At 49.1% G+C, this 20,795-nt stretch overlaps 1 protein-coding gene across 5 annotated transcripts in view; it reads left to right on the forward strand.

The window, feature by feature from the left end:
• The window catches only part of AP4B1 (adaptor related protein complex 4 subunit beta 1), a 329,444-nt gene that overhangs the window by 257,832 nt on the left and 50,817 nt on the right, over positions 1 to 20,795 (forward strand). For all 5 annotated transcript variants that reach the window (XM_078644400.1, XM_078644397.1, XM_078644396.1 and 2 more), the window contains one exon: positions 706 to 981. In XM_078644400.1, the coding sequence (XP_078500526.1) occupies positions 706 to 981 (276 nt within the window). The remainder of the gene's footprint in view (positions 1 to 705; positions 982 to 20,795) is intronic.

The raw sequence follows: 20,795 nt of genomic DNA on the forward strand, positions 1-20,795 counted from the left end.
ATACTGATTCCTTGTGATACGTATTAATTTTACTAATGAAATCCAGTCGTAAAACATTGAATATTTTAGTGACTCCTCAATGGATATGGTAACACATTCATGAAGAGTTGTCCCCACAGACCGTTTAAAAAATATTTTTTAGGAAGAGGTTGTGGTCAATGGGACCACTGCTTACTCCTAAGAAAAACCTATTTTTTTTAAGTGCATCCCTTTTTCATTCAAGAAAAGCTAGTGGCTTAAAAAAAAATTGCTGTATATAAATATAATTAAAGACATGGTGGTCTGCTGAACCCAGCACGATCGCAGTGGGTCATTAATTGCAACCGAGCTGATTAATATTAATGAGGTCTGTTGAACTGCAACTCTATACGATTAGGTATTCTGTGAACTGACCTCTTGGCACATATGCCGGTTAGCAAAATACCAATTTAGTAAAAGTCAGTGTACAAGTTGCAACCACTTTTACCAAATGTATTGTACGTACATATGGCCCTTTATGTCTTAGGGTTGACACAAAACTGCTGTATTTACTCATTTTAGTTAATGTACTAGACCTTAGTGTTATCTGTTTTTGTATTTGAAATTATGCTTTCTTTTATTTGAACAAAAAAAGGGAGAACTATGTCTAACACAAAAGTTCCTGTTCTTTTTAATTGATTACACTTTTTATTAATGTTTTGCTTTGAACTTTGTATATTTTTTCAGAGGAAGAAACAAACATGGCTGTCCGAGATCGTGGGCTGTTTTATTATCGATTGTTATTGTCTGGTATACAGGAGGTTAAGCGTATCCTTAGTAACCCAAAGTCTGATCCATCCTTGGGTGTTCTGGAAGATCAACCAAACCGACCAGTTAATTCATGGGCAAAGGATTTCAACACGCTTGTCCCAGTTTATGGCAGAGACCGCTGGGCAGTCCTCACAGCGCACAGAAGGCCTGCTGTCGAGCTAATGGGAAACAACACAGTGACACTGGTCTCAGGTATATGTGCAAACACAGTTACAAGATGTTTTTTGCCTGAAGTCCTCTTGGGTATTTCATTTTATTTTACAGTTATTAAGAGAAAGTAGAAGAAACGGTCTTACATTTTTATTTGTGATCTATTGTTTTTTAGAACAAGCTTCACTCATGTATTTAGATATACAGTAATTATTGAGGAGGCAGTTTATGGTAATAAAAAAGCCTACTGCTATTTGTGATCTATAATGTAATTGTGGCATGAGTGAAAAAAATTATAGTGAAGAGCAGAGGCCCTAGACTTCTTAACGATAACCAAACTTTAAATGGCCGTATCAGTATCGCTGTTTCTAGTCACAAGGCAAGGAATTATGTAGACATAATAAAGGGTCTGTCTACCTTTTTGTTGGCCCGTTCTTATGCTAAGATGCTCAATCATTTTACTTATCAAAACTAGAAAGGGCATGGGGTTATAGTCATCGGTAAGTGGGGTTGACAACACAGGCCAGGCCCCCAGACACTAAAAAGTGATGTGGGTGAAATGGGGAAAACGTGGAACTTGTCCTAAATCTCTTCCACAACTCAGAGAATTATACACATTTCCTAGCTTTCTCATTTACACCTCATGAGATGACCAAAGCTAAGAGAGCTTAGAAAAAGTTGTATGCGCTTTCATTGTTATTATTTCATCGTTACTTTTTTGACCAATGAAGGAAGTGGTTAAAATACATTTTGTAGCCGACAGACCGTTCCAAAATGAAGTATTTGTCATGATACATGTTGTTGTTCCCCTTGTGGTTCTACAAAGAGACCTTATGAATGCATCAGAGTTGCAGTTTATCCCTCATTACTGTTTTGCCACGCAGTGGTGAAAATCCCAAAACACATTGATCATGCTCATCACATTTGTTTATGTGTTAAATATGTTTTTGTCTGGACCTCTCTAGGCTTACAGGGGTAATTAGTCACAGCTGCATCCACCTGTCTTGCTTGAAAATTAATGAGTGAGCTAAGCACTGCATTGTCATGCCCATGGATGGGATCCCAGAACTGTTATTACAGATATATAAAAAAAAAAGCGTCCATTCCATGTGCTGTAGCGAACATCACATTTGTTACTGGTGCTCTGTCAAGTCTTCCAAGCCTGTGGCTTGGAGAACAAAATTCACTCATAGAAAGGCTCAGCACTAGAGGATTTTTTAATTTCCTTAAGTGGCACATAAATCAGAAGCCAAGTCTTGATCATGGATACTAGTTCCTCCTCTCTTTTCTTTATATGTGTCAGAGAGGTTTGTATTCACCGTCTTTTGTGTTTACATTCAAGGGCATTATGGCACATCTATTTCAAAGTGAACCAGTGCATTAATACTTACAAATCAAATGAATTATTAAAATTATTTCTTATAGTGTTTTGACAACTTAAGTTTGTTGCCTAGGAGAAAGGTCCAGTTCCTTTGATTTCCAAATTTGTATCAAGTTTTTAAAAAATGATCTAGAACCTTTTTTTTGTCAAAATTGTATTTTATTATTTAAGCAAGAAAGAAAAGCATTCGCGACAACCTCGCACATTTCCCCGCACAGGGGGTAAGCTTGGCAAGCGGGAGAAAGTCAAGAATTCAGCCGAAGACCCCCACCAGTGGCAGACACATATGTTAACACTTCAAAGGGGGCAGCAAGTCCAACGTGCTCTAGAGTGGCAGCAACATAGTCCGGAAAGGCTGTGTTATCAGGGGGGAACCGTAGTCGGCAGCCACACCCTTATAGTAGCGTTGAGTGACTCCCGGCACTCTCGAGGTACAGTGAGGGTCAACAAGAAAAAGAATTAAAAAAGAAGAAAAAACCCAAAAGGAACCCCCCCCCTAACACCCCCCCGGTGGTGGTAGCTCCCATACTCTCAGTCACACTTTCAACAGCTTTCATACCTGGAATAGGTGCAGGGCCCGCAGTGTAGGCGGATAGACCGCCGACGGGAGACCTTTAGCAAGGAAACGGACCAGCGGACCCCAGCGGAAGGTGAAGTTCTTGAAATCCCCCAAGAAGACCTCAGCCATGCGTTCCATGCTCAACAGTCGCCATAGGCGGGCATGCCACAAAGAAATCGCGGGGGCCTCCTTCTTCTTCCAGGCCGCAGCCAGGGTAGTCTTAGCCGCCCCCAAGCACAGCCATAAGATCTTCTTATCCGCCCGGGTCTGATGCTCCAGCAGTGGATCTCGGAGACCCAACAACACATGTGCCATTGAGTCTGCCACTGGGTATCCCAAGATCTCTCGAATATGAGAGAGGATTTCCTCCCAATAGGGGCGAATAGCCGGGCAGTCCCACCAAACATGGCGAAAGTCGCCCAGCAGGCCACAGCCCCGCCAACATCTGTCAGAAGAGCCCGGAAAGATACGATGGAGTTTAGCCGGGGTGAGATACCAGTCCATCATTGTTTTGAGATGGGCCTCCCGGAGTTCAACAGAATGATTATGTTTTGCTAGGTCTCTCCACAACTGTGACCACTCCACCTCAGGAATTTCTCGGTCCAGCAAACTTTCCCATGAATCCATGTACCGAGGCCTGGGGGACATTGCCGTGGTTAGGAGGTGGCGGTAGAGAAAGGATATAGTTCCCCGCATGTTAGAGGTTCGACCCAGGAAGGACTCGAAGGGAGTGGGAGCTCTAGTAGCGGCCTCGCGAACGGCAGGGGAAAGCGCCCAATGCAGAAGTTGAGCATGATGGTAGCGTTCGTGTGGTAGGACCTCATAGTCCCTCCTACAATTGTCGAAGGTCAGCGTGGCTGCTCCATGAAACAGGTAGGTGAGTGCCAAACACCCCCCCTTCCTCCAGGTGTCAAAGGGACCCTCAGTTTGGGCAGGAGGGAATGCCGGGTTGAAGTGGATGGGCGTAAACGGCGAGGGAAACGTAGTCCATCTCTCATCCCCTGCAAGCGAGTCCCACACCTTCAAGGTGGTGCCCGTGGGGGTGCTAATGTACGCGTTAACGGGCCTGTCTCTCTTGGGTTTCCACACCAGGTCCCAGATCGTCCTCCCCGCCACGCTCCTGTCCATGTGGAGCCAATGTTTTTCTGATTCCGGTAGGGACCACTCCACTAGTACCCGGAGCTGCGCCGCTTTATAGTAGAGGAGCATATCTGGTAGGCCTACCCCCCCTTCATCTCGCGGTCGTCGAAGCGTAGCGAAGGAAAAGCGAGCTCTCCCACCCCTCCAAATAAAGAGGAGCATGAGGGTTTTTATACTGCGGAAGAAGTCAGCATCGACCACAATGGGGAGCGCCTGGAATAAATACAGCAGCTTGGGGAGCAGAGTCATTTTAATCGCATGTATCCGCCCCAGCCACGAGATATATAGGGGTAGCCAGCGCCGCAGATCAGAGCGAATACTGGCTAGTAGGGGTGGAAAGTTGGCGGCATACAGCTGCCCCACTGTCGGAGTGAGGCGAATCCCCAGATACAGGAGAGACGAAAGCGTCCACTGCAGGGGGGACAATGGGCGAAGGCGGTCCACCTCAGCTAGAGGGAGCGTAAGGTTCAAGATAAAGGACTTGTCGTAGTTAACCTTGAAGCCCGCCACCCTCTCAAAGCGTTCTAATTCAGCCTGGACCTGGGGTAGAGACTGCGCGGGATCCGACAAGGAGAGCAGGACGTCGTCGGCGAACAACGAGATTTTATGTTGTTCTCCCGTGAAGGGCAGACCCTGAATGCCGGGGTGTTCCCGAACCGCCATCGCCAGTGGCTCGATGCTCAATGCAAAGAGTAGGGGCGAAAGCGGGCACCCCTGCCTCGTACCCCGGGAGTGGGGAAAGAAGGATGACAGATGGCCGTTGAACGAGACTCTGGAGCGGGGGCAACTATAGTTCGCACGGATCATGTCCAGAAATCTGGGTGAAAAACCAAAAGCCGACATAGTCCGGAAAAGGAATCCCCAGTCCACCCGATCGAAAGCTTTTTCCGCATCCAACCCCACTAATACCGCAGGGATGCGGAAGCGGGTAGCCTTTTCAATAAGGTGGACCACACGTCGGGTGTTGTCGTGGGTCTGGCGCCCTTTAATGAAACCGGACTGGTCGGGGTGGATGAGTGTGGGCATAAGATCTTGTAACCTGGATGCCAGAATGGACGAGTACAATTTTGCATCGATATTCAGCAGAGCTATCGGTCTGTAGGAAGCGCACTTGGAGGGGTCCTTCCCCGGCTTGGGGATAATCGGCACCACTGCCTCAGCCATGGAGCCCGCGGTCGTGCCCGAGTCCGCCATGGCATTGAATAGGTGCACCAAATGGTCACTTATGTCGGCTGCAAAAGTTTGATAAAAGAGTGCCGTAAAGCCGTCAGCTCCGGGTGCCTTGTTGGGCTTCAGGGCCTTAATCGCCGTCAGCACCTCCTCCCTAGTGAAGGGAGCCTCCAGCTAATCAGTCCATTCGGGGGAGACGCGGGGGAGTGGGAGGGCATCCAAATAGTCCTTCTGGGCCGTAGGGTCTAGGGGATCTCCCGAGTAGAGCGACGCATAAAACTCTCCAAAAATTTCTGCTTTTTCCTCATCTCGACGGTGTAGTTCACCCCTACAATCCTGTACACCTCCTACATACTCCTTCTCTCGCTTATCCCGAAGCTGGCGCGCTAGGTGTGTCCCAATCTTGTTACCCTGAGAGTAGGAGAGACGGCGCAATTTCAGGAGAGTGAACTCCGCTCTATTATTATAATGGGACCTGAGTTTCCCCCGGACCGCCGCCAGGGAGCGGAGCGTCTGCCTGGTGGGATTCTGTTTATGAGTCACTTCTAGCTTAGTTAGTTCGTCCTCCAGCCCCTCTCTCTCCTCCCGTCGTCGCCGGTTGAGAGTTGCGTTGAGGGCCAAGCAACTCCCCCTAATTGACGCCTTAAAAGCATCCCAGGTGATAAAGATTGATGTGTCTTGGACGGGGTTAAGGTCAAAAAAGTCCCGGATCGCCGCTCTCAGAGCTCTACAGGAGGGGTCATCTCTGACCACAGAGGCCGGGAAATACCACTTGCGTGGTCCGGCGCAATCCTGCGCCCAGTGAAAACACAAGGTCAGAAGGCTGTGATCGGAGACCGAGAGGGGGAAGATTCTAGCATCGCACAGGGCCCCTCGTAGGGATTGGCTCAGAAAGCCATAGTCCAGCCGGGAGTAGGACTGATGGACATGCGAATAATAAGTGTAGTCCCGGGTAAGAGGATTGAGGACTCGCCACCCGTCAATGAGGCCGCAGTCCGCAAATTTCTCTTTAGTTTCAGTTGAGCTTACCCCGGCCTCCGCCCTCTGGGGGCGAGAGCAGTCCAGATCCCGGTCCCACACCAGATTAAAATCCCCTAGGACAAATAACGCCCCCTCAACATAATCCAACACGGTGGTCAGCAGATCGTGGAGAAACCTATTTTGACCTACATTAGGAGCGTAAAGGACTAGAAAAGTACACAATTTGCCCCTAAGTACTCCCTTGACCAAAATCCATCTACCCTCCTTATCGTACTTGACTCCCAGCGGTTGAAACCGCACTGTTGAACGAAACATCAGAGCCACCCCTCTGTGCTTGGTATGAGCTGAAGATCTATATATCAAGGGATAATGCCTGTGCTTGAGGCGGGATTCGTCCTTCCTTGCCAGATGTGTTTCCTGGAGGCCCACCACATCCAAGTCATGATCCAAAATGTATTTCCACACCTTTTGCCTCTTCTGAGGAGAGTTCAGCCCTTTAACATTCCATGTGCCAACAACTAACGGCATGTCTGGTAAAGACTCACAAGCAGCTTAGCGCCCCCCCTCCCCACACCCGGCACACCCCAGTCCTCCTCGCAACCCCGAAGGCTCATCAATCGCACCACCCATCCAGTACCTTCCCTCCTGCCCCCTACCCCCAGATACTGTGAAAACTGAAACACTCCACGACAAACATTCTCGCCATCACCCCCCCCCCCCCTTCCCCCTCCCAAACTACCCCCCCAACACCCTCCCCACTTCGCATCCCCAGGTCTGGAGGGCCTCAACAGGAGTGCCTCCTCCACGAAGAACTGCAAGGGCCCCTCAGGGCCAACAGAAAAGGGGAACAAAAAGAAAAAACAAATGGCCACCAGAAGGGTGGCCCCAGGAACCCACCGCAGATAGCTGGTGGGATATCGGACAGTGTCCCATGTAGTTCTAGGACCGGGGTGTCTTCTCCAAAAGTACATGTGTACCCACGGTACCTGAACGGAGGGGGGGGCGCCCCTCCGCCGCGTGGCCGTCTTCCCTGTAGGATCATGCTGCTCCTGAGCTGTTCTGTGACAGCGATTCTGTCACAGTCGCCACCGAGGCCACCGCTCCAGTCCTCTCCTGTTGGCTGGCCGAGGGATCCGGTCTGCTGTGCGCCGTCGGGCGCCCTACTCTTTGCCAGGAAGGCGAACGTCGTCGTCGTCGCGCTGGGGAGTGATCCGCACTCGGGGAGGGGGCAGGCTCGTCCAAGCCTAGTAGCTCTCTGGCTGCATGCAGTGATCGGACCTGGACCAGCCGGTTCTGCCAGCGAAAGATCAGGCGAAAGGGGTGGCCCCAGGAATACGCCACCCCCGTTCTCTCAGATAGGAAGTCACAGGCTTGAAAGTGCGTCTCTTTTGCAGCGTGGAAGCCGCTAGGTCCTGGAAAAGCTGGGGATGGTGTCCTCTGAACTGCAAGTCAGTTATCCCCCTCGCCTTCCGAAGAATACGTTCTTTAATTTGGAAGTCATGAATGCACACCAAAATGTCCGGGGGTGGAGCCCCCGAGCCCCTCGGCAGCCCGACTCTATGTGCCCTGTCCATTCTGACCTCTCGCAGGTCACCCTCATCCAGGATTTGCAAAAAGAGCGCCTCCACATATCCACGCAGGTCCCCCGCCTCACCTTCCCATGGCACCGCATGGATGCGAATGTTATTTCGGCGGGAGCGGTTCTCCAGATCTTCAGCGTGGGCCTGTAAGTCCAAATTTTGCTCCGTCAGACGAATTACGTCTTGTTGTAGCTGATGCACGTCCTCCGCCATGCCCAGATCGTGTTCCTCCAACGTGGCGACCCTTTCGCCAATGCCATCCACATCCCTTCTCACCTCCCGGAGGTCCGAGGCAAGCTGAGACCGCAGCTCCGAGATGTCTTCCTTAATGGCGGAGAAGAGTTCTAGCATGAAGGCCTTGGTGGCCGGAGCTTCATCATCATCTCGCAACCGGGGAGAGGAGCCAGTGCTGGTGCTAGGGGACGAGGTCGCCTGCGTATCTCTGAGGGGCCCCACCTTGCCGGGCTTATCCTTGCGGGTTCTGTTCGCCATCGCGTTCCAATATCAAATAGGGGGGGGGGGGCAGCCTGCAAGCCACCACCGACTGCACCACAGGGGTCGAATCTTCAAGAGTGCTCCTCGGCTCCAGGACGCAGAGACCCCAGGGGAGGCCGGGCCCGTCTCCGAGGCACCGCAGGGTCACGCTTCAGGGCCTCAGGGCAGGGCGCATGCGGATCCCTGTCAGTAGGCCGAGGTCCAGAACTGCTATAGGCAACCGTGGGCCAGATTCAGGGAGTCCCCAACAAAGCACCGTGTCTCTTTACCTCGGTTCGGGCTGGCGCCGCCTCCGTCACTTCACCGGCTCAGTGCTCGAGGCTGGGGACCGCGCCCGGGAGCTAGGCCGCAGATCCCCGCGCTCGCGTAGTCCAGGGGTCGCGCCGCGCCTCCCAGCGCAAGATGACGCTGCACCAGGGGTCTCCTCGGGCAGCTCGTGACTCACCCCGGCGAAGCAGGACCTCCGATCACTGTGGGCCCGACGAGCTCCTCCCGGGCTGTAGCTTCGCGGTAGGGGCGGAGTGGTGGACACGCCCCTGCACCGCTGTACGCAAGGCCCCGGCTTCACACGTCCGCCCCGGCACAGGCCCCGACGTGGAAGCGGGCTCAATCTATCTCCCTCGCGGCCCGGCCGCACACAGGGCACCCCAGGAGGTCCCGGGGGTGGCGCGCCAGTAGGAAAGCCGCTGATAAAGCCCAGGGAAGGTGCTAGACAAGGCTTAGCGGAGCTTAGCGGCGGAGGGACAGAAAAGACGTCCTACTCCGTCGCCATCTTGGACACGCCCCCGATCTAGAACCTTTTAAGGGGACTTGCACCCTCTGGTGGGTGAATTGTGTCACAGATTCTTTTTCTCCATGTTTCAATTTCTAACAGTTTTTTAGGTTGAGCATTCGAGACCTCTTGTATATACTTTAGTATATACTTATATGTGTATGTACTTTGTGAGCTCTGGAGATCAGCCCTAGGATTTGTCTGCTTCCGCTTACTGCCTTTTTTTTCTGTTCAACTGCCTCTATTTAACTGTCTTGATAGAAAACGACTAGTCGAGGTCAGTAAAATACCAGAATTGCTTTCTGCGCTGAGGGACTTTATTTTTTTTATTTTCTTGCAACTGCCTCTATTAAACTTTCTTGATAAAAAACGACTAGCAGAGGGCAGTAAAATACCAGAATCACTTTAGCATTCTCTAGATTCCAGTCGATAGAAATTGTCATCCATGAGCACCCGTGAACAATCATATTTTTTTCAAATCTTGTATTTTCAGTAATGTGAACACCAAATGCCCTAATTTTATATTAAAAACAGAGCTTTGGACTATACCATTTCCATCTGAAAGGCAATATTTCTCTCCATGTGTTCCCATGCCTGGCGTGTCATGCAGTATGGTGCTTACTAAAAGAACAGTAGATGTTTCAGCATCCAGGCTAATGTGCTGCTTAGCTAAATACATATAAGATCCCAAAGGCGAGACCGATTGCATTGCAGATGCTTGTTTTCCTCATGGTTTCCTCCGTTTGAAACTAACAGTTGTCATCTATTTGTTTTTAGTATACCGAAATTAGTAGAAGACTATAATTACCTAACCTAAATGGAGATGTAAGTAGGGTATAGGTTATTCAGATACAGTGTATATGTTTTCTTTAAAATACTATTCAGGTTGTTTTGTTAAGATTGAGTGAAGCAGGAAGGAGCAATAGTAGTCTTGCTAGACGCCACCATGGCATTTGATACACTTGAATGGGCGTATCTAATGGTGGTCCTCAAGAAGCTGGGCTTCTGCCCTAACTTTATTGGGTGGGTGCGGCTCCTCTACGCAGAACCATTGGCCCAAATTGTAGTAAACAATAAAGTCTCTGAGGTATTCGCCCTTGGCATGGGAACATGACAGGGATGTCCCCTCTCGCCCCTTCTCTTCGCCCTGTCCCTCGAGCCATTCACGGCCTGGATACAACTAGACCCCTCCATCAAGAGACTCAAGTGGGCGGAGGGGTGGGTGGATCGAATTTCCCTCTATGCAGACGACATCTTCCTATATCTTGCCTCTCCCCGGAAGTCGCTGCGAGTTGTTCTAGATATCTTAGCAAATTCCGGGAGAAACTCTGGCTATAGAATCAATTGGAGCAAGTCGCTGTTATATGTTCTGCACGGAGATTCCCCCGCCCCCCGCCAAGGGACTGCCCCATCCTGACAGCAACAGATGGATTTAAATACCTGGGTATTTTCATCACTACCGACGTTAAACTCCCCTATGAGCGTAACCTGCTCCCCCCTCTACAGAGGCTCAAACGAGACCCCGCGACCTGGAAGACACTGCCACTGTCTCTACTGGGACGAGCAGCACTCTTAAAAATGATGACATTACAGCTTTTCCTCTATGCCCTCCAGAACTTCCCAGACCTAGTTCTGCCTAAATTCTTCAGAGTCATCGAAAGCACCCAAAGAGATCTACTATGGGATGGTAGACCACGCATAGCGCTTCACAAGCTCACGCTCGGATGGTATGACGGTGGCATAGAGCTCCCTGACATTAAAAAGTATTACTGGGTGGCACACCTCAAAGCCGTAAATCACTGCACCTAATGTGTTGGTGATGACCCAGGTTACAGAATGGACAAATGGATACTCCCAGGGGGCAGATTCACAAGGGCGCTCTATTCCAGGACCAACAAATACTCACTAACAGGACCTGCACAATATTCAGACCAACTCTGGCATAAGGTCAATCGCAGCCTAGGCTGGGCCAAAAAGCTCACGCTAGCCACTCCACTATGGGATTCCGAGTGTTTGGGTACCCTGGGGCCGACAAGGGGCTTTGATAAATGGGACCTAATTGGACTCTTCCGCATTGGAGATCTTTGGGGAGCAAACAGGGTGGTCTTGTTTGCCTCACTCCAACGGACCCACCAGCTAGCGTACTCAGAATATTTTAGATACATACAAATCAGGCTCCAGACTAACATCCCCACTAGGTCCTCCCCTCCAGAGTCCTCTCCTCTTGAGGATAGATTGCTGGATGGGTATTTGCCGGACAAAGCCATCTCCCTCACGTACAGAAAGCTCATTAACAACACCCCGGACCCCTTAATATCACCGAGGGAAAGATGGGGGCGGGACGGCCTCGAGTTGTATGCTGAAGAATGGCAGGAAGCACTTTCCTCTCCTAGGGAGGTTGCTATCTCATCCAAACTGCGGCTTGTCCAGTTGAAAATTTTACATAGAATCTACATCTCCGGCCCTAGGCTGGTGCTGATGGGTAGGGTTGACGAAGGATTGTGTAAGAGACAATGTGGACTAGAGGGCTCCATTATGCATATTATTTGGCAGTGTGTGCTTATTCAAGACTACTGAGGAAAAGTACACGAATGTATGAGTGCAGTCTGGGGATTGGTAATCCGGCCTGAACCTAAGAGATGCCTCCTAAATGTGTTGGAGCCCACGGACCTTAACACCAAGGGCAAACTTTGGGCGACTCTTGGTCAAATGGTGGCTAAACAAAACATTGCCCGTCTCTGGGGAGAATCTGCACCGCCAACGCTAAATGTCTGGAAGGCAGATATGGACTGGTGTATGGTAAGAGAAAAGACTGTATATGCAGCACGTGACTGCCCCCGAAAATGGATAGCAATTTGGTTTAATTGGAATGTGGATCGTGGCAATATCTGTGAAACCCCACTTGACCCCGCCCTAGACAAACTGTTCTAGCCTTGACATGCATGACCCGTGAGCCTCTTATCCTGCCATATGTACCATTAACTGCTATGTATGTACTTGATTATCAAAATATGTGATACTGCTGCAACCAATGATTAATTGTAAGCGATGACCAAAACTTTTGTTTAAGAAAAACAGTTCATAAAAAAAAAGATTGAGTGAAGCGCATTTGCCCCTAATGGTGTGCAGGGCTGGGGCTTCTTCAAGGCAATTCTACTGTTTTTGAAACATACATTAAATCGTGGGTCTCAAATGCGGCTTAAGAAGTCAATCTGAGAGACAAACAATTGACCTTGGTATGTCTGTGGTGAGATAGGTCACAGTGGGATAAAAATTACTGCTGGGAAACCTGGTCTAAATGAGTTGGAAGATAGGCTGAAATCAATCATTTAGGTTGATAAAGAAATAGTTTTCCGCTGTCGTTCTGTTAGTCGTCTCTGAGACGTTTCTCACACCCCTTGTGGAGGCTATCCTCTTTACAGTGCACCCTCAACTGCTATAGGGGATGTCTGTGGCAGACAACCCTAATGTAACACAAGGTAAAAACGAAATGCTCTTGCTGCCCTAAAACGCATCCTCTAACTGAGCTCAGTCCTCCCCCCCCAACGTTTTACTGTTTTGCAAAACTCAAATACCTCAAATACATACCCCTCAAACACATTCCCTTTAAATAAGTTGATGTTTATATTTATTTTCTTGTATACTTCCCTCCTCTTACACAGTCACTATTACCTGTACATATGCTTGCCAACGGGGAGGTCATGAGACTACAAAAAGTATGAAGCTGGTCAGTTAACAACTCTAAGAGTGGCTGCATCTCACCTTTTAACTCTTGTACTTGCTGAGAGTTTGTTTACGGAACCTCTTTTATGGGCTTAAGGACTTTGTTCAGGGCAGTCACAAACAATCTGAGGAAATGGGATGGGCAACAATAAAATGCAATGTTAGGGGGTGAAAGTGTCCCTCTACTTCTGCTGTTTTGGAAGAGAATATGGTTGATCAGAGGGTGCAGTAAGAGTCCCTAGTGGCATGGTGGCACGGAGAGCTAAGGAGGGGATTGGAGTAGGCCAAATGATCGTGGGATCTGCTCTTCAGACTCCACTGAAAGGTCTTGGTCAAGGTCAGGATGAGCACCATTGTCACCTCCTCTTTGCTGGTGGTGTCGAGCTCCTTAAACCGCAGAATGGGCTAAACAGATTCCGACTGGAGTCTTTTAGTTATTGAACATTCTTTTTAATCAGGCGGGTGCACTCTCTGTGGTAGTAGATGGTTCCTCCTCCTCACTGGTTGTTGATAGTTATTGTGCCACCTTGAAATCAAGGCTCAGGATGTTTGCCCTGGGTCCTGCTGAGATGATAACTGTCTGGTATATTAGGCAGATTTGTAGAGCACAGTAACACCTGGGATGGTATCCTGGCATGGAGCAGGTGTGAGTCTATCCACACCTAGGGTCTAGTAGAACTACTTGAGAAGCCAGGTCTTCAGCTTCTTGCAGAATTCAAGAAGTGAGGAGGAGGCTCTTATGTGTTGCAGCTGGTCGTCCCATGCTATGGGACCGATGTAGGAGAAGGCTTGAATGCTGGATCTGGTATTTCCGTATGCATGGGATGTGTGCAAGTAAGAATCCAGCCGAGTGGAGGTGTGTGGACGGTTGGAGGCAGCAAATTCGATTGTTGAGGTATACTGGGCTAGTGTTGTGTTGAGCCTTGAAAGTGTGGGTGAGAAGTTTGAATTGTGCTCAATTGTGCATGGGGAGCCAGTGGAGATCCTTCAGATGCAGTGTGATGTGAGTGCGGCCTGGGAGTTTGAGAGTGATTCTTGTAGTCTACATCCTTATGGTGAGCTTTTTTTGAGGGTACTGTTTGAGAGCCATTAGAAAATCTTCTTCAGCATCTTCAGGGTATAAAATCATAAGGCGGTGACAGCTTTGACTTAGGCAGGCATGTTGAGCTTGATGTTGTTGACCCTCCTGAGATTCTTGGCATGGATAGTGGGGTAGATGTAATTCCTGGCTCCTGGTGGAGTCCCACACTGAGGTGCTCTTCCCAAAGATCATGATATCACTGTTGTTGGTGTTCAGCTTCGGAAAATATCTAACTCTGTCCACTAGAATGTAGTGACAGTTAATGAAAATGAGTTTAGTGCACATGTTCACTACTTCATATGTTGATACACATACATTTCTGGGATATTGCATCTAAAAAAAGAGAAAGATTGACACAGATGTATGAAATAATCGTTACAAACAATGCTAATTTTTGGAAATCTCTCCTAGCATGCTACACATGCAGAAAAAAAAAACACATTTCTTAGACAATTATTATTGATAAAGGGAGCGTTTTTGAGAATGATGTAATAACAGATTAGGGGTCAGATGTACGACGGGAGTTTGCATGCAAAACGCTTTGCGACCCGTTTGCGCATGCAATATCCATGTGGGCCATGTACTAACACTATTTAGCGAGTCGCAAAAAACTCGCAAAATAGTGTTTAGCGACTCGCAATTAGGAAGGGGCATTCCAAGGGCATCCCTTCCTAATTGCGACTCGCAGCCCTAAGTATGAATATTTTACTACCGCAATTGCAGTCGCAGAACACTTGCATTTACCGCCCTCTTCAAGAGGGTGGTAATACAGTCACAAATGGGAAGGGTCCCCAGGGAACCCCATCCCCTTTGCAAATGTATGGGAAAATATTCTTTTTTTTAACGCATCCCGTTTTTCTTTAAGGAAAACTGGCTGCATTAAAAAAAAACTGCTTTATTTAAAAGAAGTCCCAGATATGGAGGTCTGCTGAGCCCAGCAGGTCACCATACCTGGGAGGGCCTGCCATTCTCAATGTGGTCGCAAATTGCGAGTGCCTCATTAATATTCATGAGGCATGCAATTTGCGACCCCATTGAGGATCGCAAACAGACCCTGTTGTACATTGGAAATTGCGACTCGCAATTTGCGACTCGCAATCGAGCGCAAATTACAAGTCGCAATTTACAATGGTCGTACATTAAATTGTATGTTAAAATACTTGTGCATATTATGTGAGGGATTTTAATTAGTTTTCAAATATAAAAATGTTAGAAAGATTTTGAAAGTGAAGTGCAATTGTAATAAGAAAAAGAGCATAGGATGTTTGAGTGTGACGTTTTGTTAGCTTGTCCACTATGGCTTTTGTGGATGGTGTACTCATCCATTCATCATTTACTAGACACTTTTCAGACATGTTAGTGCAGCAACTAAACTAACTAGCAGCTCAAGTGAAAAATGAGTTAACAAGTTGATCCTGCATTCCCTGACCTCCGTTCTGTGCTCCACCCCAGGAATCTGGAGGGGCTGAAGATCATGAGTAATGTCTATATATAAGCCCCTTCCCACGGCGATGTTGTGCAACAATCAACAAACTACTATTATCTTGCAGACAACTTCTGGGCAATACACAAGCATCCCTCCCCTCTGTACGGTCAAGACATCTGAATTGTGACTTAAACTTACCAAAAGTGCCTTCAGTCATGGCTCACGTACGTGTTGGACCATTGTACTTCTGTTGCGATATTGTGGTTGGATGTCTGAAGGGTGTGAGAAGAATGGGGGAGAGTGCATACCTAGCATCATCTGCAATAAATATTTATTTTTTAAATGTGGTTCTAATCTAAATGTACTATAGATGTTGTGGCTCTGAAAGTCAGGTGTATGGGCTGTACTGCAGTGAGTAATGTTAATGTTTGTTTATTTTTTTGAGCTGTCACCTTGTGCAATGGAAGATGACGTCATTTGGCTCTGCATTGTGTCGTCAACGTCATCCACACTGGGAGTGATATGCGCAATGCATATATAAGTGCCATCAGATTGAGTTCCCCACAGTAATTTTTTGACTGGATTTTTATAACTTTGTCAACATTTTTACACCAATATGTATTTTTTCTTATCCTTTTGGACTATATGCCCTAAATAAAACAAATGGATTTTAAGCCTTGTGGTGTCTTCCACAGGCAAATATCTGTGACACCCCCCCACTTGGTGTGCCTTTAGCACCTGGAGCCAAGACCTGCTCAGAGTGTAAACCCATGCACCCGAAGGCCATCCGCGAGTGAGCCAAGGAGCTCCAGGTTGCATGACATGCAACTCTGCACACTTCCAGGTCGAAGTCGCAAGTGGGGTTCCAGGACAGGTATCTGAGTCGCTTGCGCCGGTCATCGTCCCTATCCAGGACTTTTTCAGGTAATTCACAAAGTCCAAGAAGTCTAATCACTCTTCAGCTTCTCTGCCCTGGTGCAAATCATTGGATGAAGCATAGGAACAATGCCACAAATCTAGACCTCCCACATTGTCCCCGTGGAGCCTGAGCCTGGGTCCCATGCGCTTCCCCAAGTTAGCCGGAGCGATCTGTGCTCAACTATGTGAATTCTATGAGGCAACGTACCCCATTTTTGAGTAGCCTGACCTCTCTGGCGTTCCTTGAGGCCCCACGCTTCTGGGAGGCACACTGGCTGGATTCGGCACCACCTGCTCCAGTGGCGGCCGATTACTTCGCACAAATGGGTGCTTCAGATTATCCAGCGAAGTTTTGCCCTTCCTTTCCAACAAACCCCGCCCCTTTGTCACCGTCCTCTGAAAGGTGGACGGAGGATCACCTTTCACTCTTACGACAGGAAGCACAGCTATTTCTGGCCAAAGGAGCTATAAAAATGATTCCTCCATCAGAAGTATGTATTTCTGGTGCAGAGGATGGAGGCCTGCTTACTATCCCAGATCCGTGTCCTCTCAACTAGTTCCTGAAAAAGGAAAATTTCAGAATGCTCACTCTGGCTCACTTTTTGTCGGCCCTGGATCCCAGAGACTGGATGGTAGCGCTGGAGTTGATAGACTCATAATTCCATGTTCCCATCCTACCCGCCCACAGACATTACCTGCGGTTCATGGTAGATTAGGAACATTTCCATTTGGCTGTGCTCCCCTACGGCCTTACCAGCGCTCATCGGGTGTTCACAAAGGTGATGGCTGTGGTTGCAGCCTGTCTGGGAAGGCTCGGGATTCCAGTCTTCCCCCTACCTCAACTACTGGCTGTTGAAGTCAGGCTAGACCCAGGCAGTTATCTCCCATCTCCAGACTACAGTGGACCTCCTGCATTAGTTGGGGTTTTCTATCAGTAAACTGAAGTCGCACCTGACTCCCTCTCAGTTACTCCCTTTCATCAGAGGCATTCTGGGCACAGTGCTAGTTCACGCTTATCCTCCAGAGCAGCGAGTCCAGGATATTGAGGTTATGATACTGATGTTTTAAGCTCTATCCTGAATTTCAGTGAGATTGGTTCTGAGGCTGTGGGCCTCATGGCCTACTGCTGGCAAAACATACCCATTGGCCTGGGCAGGCTCTGCATTGGGACCTGAAGTTCAAATATACTAAGCATTAGGGGAATTTCTCTAATGTGGTCCAGATATCAAGGGGGACTGCAAAAGACATGCAGTGGTGGCTGACAAACCGAGATTGGTGACTGGCAGACCCCTTTCCCTTCCCCAACAAGAGCTCCCATTGGTGAAAGATGTATCACTTTTGGGTTGAGGCTGTTATCTGGGAGAGGTGGAGATCAGAGGACTCTGTTCTCCTGTGGACACAAGTTGATGTGAAGCTGAGAGCTATAAACGTAGCATTGAAAGCCTTCCTTCCATCCATCAAAGTAAGGCTGGTTCAGACAACACCACATCCGTGTGGTACTGCAACAAACAGGACATAGTAGGGTGCTGGGCCCTGTGCCAGGAGGCTCTGCACCTCTGGACATGGCTGGAATGCCAGTTGAGAGTGTTCAACCTCCCTCCTAAAGTGTGTGAAGTCATCTGCGCAGCAAGGTATCCCGCAACAAAAAATGGTGTACGCCTACCGATTGGACAACGTTGTGGCTTGGTGTGTTGCAAAACAAGTTGATCCTCTTTCTGCACCCATGTCTGCAGTTTTATTTGTGCTGTCACTAGCCTAGCAAAGCACTCTCAGTCAACACTCCATATAGTATCTTTCTTTCAGGACAACCTGATCTTTAGAGCCCATGCCTCCTTTCAACCCAAGGAAGTGATTCCTTTTCACGTCCAACAGAACATCACACTACTGATTTTATATGTTTTAACTCACCCTTCCAAATAAAAGGAAAGACTCCACCGCATGGATCCAACTGTAGCTTTATCATTCTACAATTATCTCACAGAGAGCTCTAGCCACAGATTCCTTACCTTTGAATTTCCCAGGCGTCCGACTGGATCCAGAAGAATTTTCATGAGCAGTACCCCTGCTCACCGGTAGGTGGCTTGTTTTTGCTCTGCATGCGTTGTCCGCATCGTGAACCAAAAGTAATGTCCGCTGCACATTTATAGGCCCCACTTAGGCACGCTGACGTCGGTTCTTTTCTTTCCGCTCCAGTCAGCGCTAAACCTGAAAAGAGCTTACCCTCACTCACTGTCTGACTGGATTTTTTCAACGTTTTGTCGAGTACTTTTGAGGTTTTGTCCTCCTGGTGTGTAGGATGTCATCCAGAAAGCAGGATTTAAGCCCTGCGTAGTTTGTTATTGGTCAATGTCAGTGACGGACTCGCAACTGTGGTCTCTCAAGCATGACCACAACCTGAAGTCATGCTCTAACTGCAGCACCATGAATCTTAAGGCATTGCAGGAGTAGTCCCTTAGCCTCATGGTGGCCTGGCGTGTAACACCAGAACATTGAAGGTTCCCGTCGAGGGGAAGGTCCCAGGAGCGGTCGCGGAGTCCGAGGTCATCGTCCCAATCCAAGTCTTCGGGATTTTGGGATAAGTCCTATCACAATAAGAAGTCGTCGAAGAGATCTTGGACTTCTCCTCGTCTGTCGGCCAACGAGACGAGGGAGTGTCAACATTTGAGACCTGGCAGTAGAACCTGCTCCTGGGTGGACTCCATGCCTTTCCCCTTTTCCAGGAGTTGGACCGACCCCCACCCAATCAAAGGATGTTTGAGACCATGCGCCTCATCTTTGGATGGTCTGACCCCTCTGTCACTCCTTCGGGCCCCACAGGGTCAGAGGAGGCCTGACCTTGTTCCACGCTGGCAGGTCTGGCTCCAATGGGCCCACCCTGAGTCCATTCTTGGACTCAACCTTCCCCGATGGCAGTCTCGATGCCAACGCTCCCGGCGGCACCAACCCCATTCTGATCCCCAACTGATACGGAGCCAGAGAGCCGTCGCCTGACCTGACAAGGGCCTTTCCTCCTATATTAGAGCCTGAGCCCTATTCTCTTGCGTTAAGACTCTGGGAGGAACGGGAGCCTCGCGGGATCCTGGGAAATAATAGCCATATGAGGAAGACCCCAGCATTGACTGGTGTGAGGAAGAGGGTGAAGCCTGTGGACTGGACACCTCACTAGATAATGGTCTCTTTTCTTCCCCAACTTTGGCTATGGAGGAGGGAGCCCCTTACGCAGTGGTGGTGCGGAGGGCGGCTGAGGTCCTTGACCTTCAGTTGCCTTCGGTGGCAGTCAAGAATAAGAGGTGCTACAGCCGGGAGTCTCCACATCTGAACCGCTATTCCCATTCAATTACACCCTCTTTTCGGGGATTTAGGCCAAAGCCAACACAGGTGCTCCTCTAAATAGGACGATTGCCTGCCACCATTACCTCCCTCCAGGGGACCCAAACTTCCTCACTCAACCCCCTACCTCAGAAAACTTGATGTCTCAAACCTCAGCATCCCATGTCACTTTCCCTACTGCTCCCCCCGATAGGGAATCCAAGATGCTGGGCCCTTCTGCCAGCCTGGCATTGCAGTCCATGAACACTGCATGCCTTTTGGGCTGTTATTTCCACACTCCATGGGACATGGTTGCACAGTTGCTGGCACGGGTCCCTTAGGAGTTCCGGGCCGTTCTCTCTCAGGCTGTTGTCTATAGGAGAGATGCAACAAAGTTCACTATCTGCTGTAGACTTGACACAACCAACTCACTGGGCAGATCGGTTCATAGACAGTGGCCTTGATGTACCACTCCTGGTTGAGACGACTGGCTTTTCAGGGGATGTCCAATCCTTACTTATGGACAAGCCCTTCGACATAGTATATTCGGAGACAAGGCAGATTCCGCACTGGAATGGTTCAAGGACAGTGAGGCTACGGCCAAGTCCTTGGGCCTTCAATCCCCCTTTTGCTCCTTTTGTGGATGGCTGTGGTCACATCGGATGGCAGTGGTCACATCTCATCTGCGGAGATCAGGGGTGCCAGACTTCCCCTATCTCAACGACTGGCTTTTGAAGGCAGGCTCGCCCAGGCTGTCAACTCCCACCTCGAGATTATGCCAAACTTTCTGCACTCGCTGGGGTTCACACTCAACATGCTGAAGTCACGCCACCCTCCCCCTCGGACCCTCCCTTTCATCTGAGCTGTTCTGGACACAGTGCAGTTTTGGGCTTATCCTCCCAAGCAGTGAGTCCAGGACCTTCAGGCTATGATACCGATGTTTCAGCCTTTATCTTGGATTTCGATGAGGCAAACCATAAGGCTGTTTGTACTTACGGCTACTGCATCCTGCTGGTAACTCCTGCCCAATGACATATGCTGGCTCTGCAGTGGGGCCTGAAGTTTCAATGGGCATAGGCTTGGGGAAAACCTTCCGACTTGGTCCATATCTCGGAGGGAACTGTAAAAGATCTTCAGTGGTGGCTCACAAGCTGCAATTGGGTCAGAGGCAGACCCCTCTGCCTTCCCCAAACAGATCTCACAATAGTGACAGATGCGCCACTCCTGAAATGGGGCTGCCACCTGGGAGAGATGGAGATCAAAGACTCTGGCAAAATCCGGACTCCGCATCAACCTGCTGGAGCCCCGCGCGGTCCGACTG

This window comes from Lissotriton helveticus, chromosome 5_1 (assembly GCF_964261635.1).
Source record: "Lissotriton helveticus chromosome 5_1, aLisHel1.1, whole genome shotgun sequence".
Taxonomy (NCBI): Eukaryota; Metazoa; Chordata; class Amphibia; order Caudata; family Salamandridae; genus Lissotriton; species Lissotriton helveticus.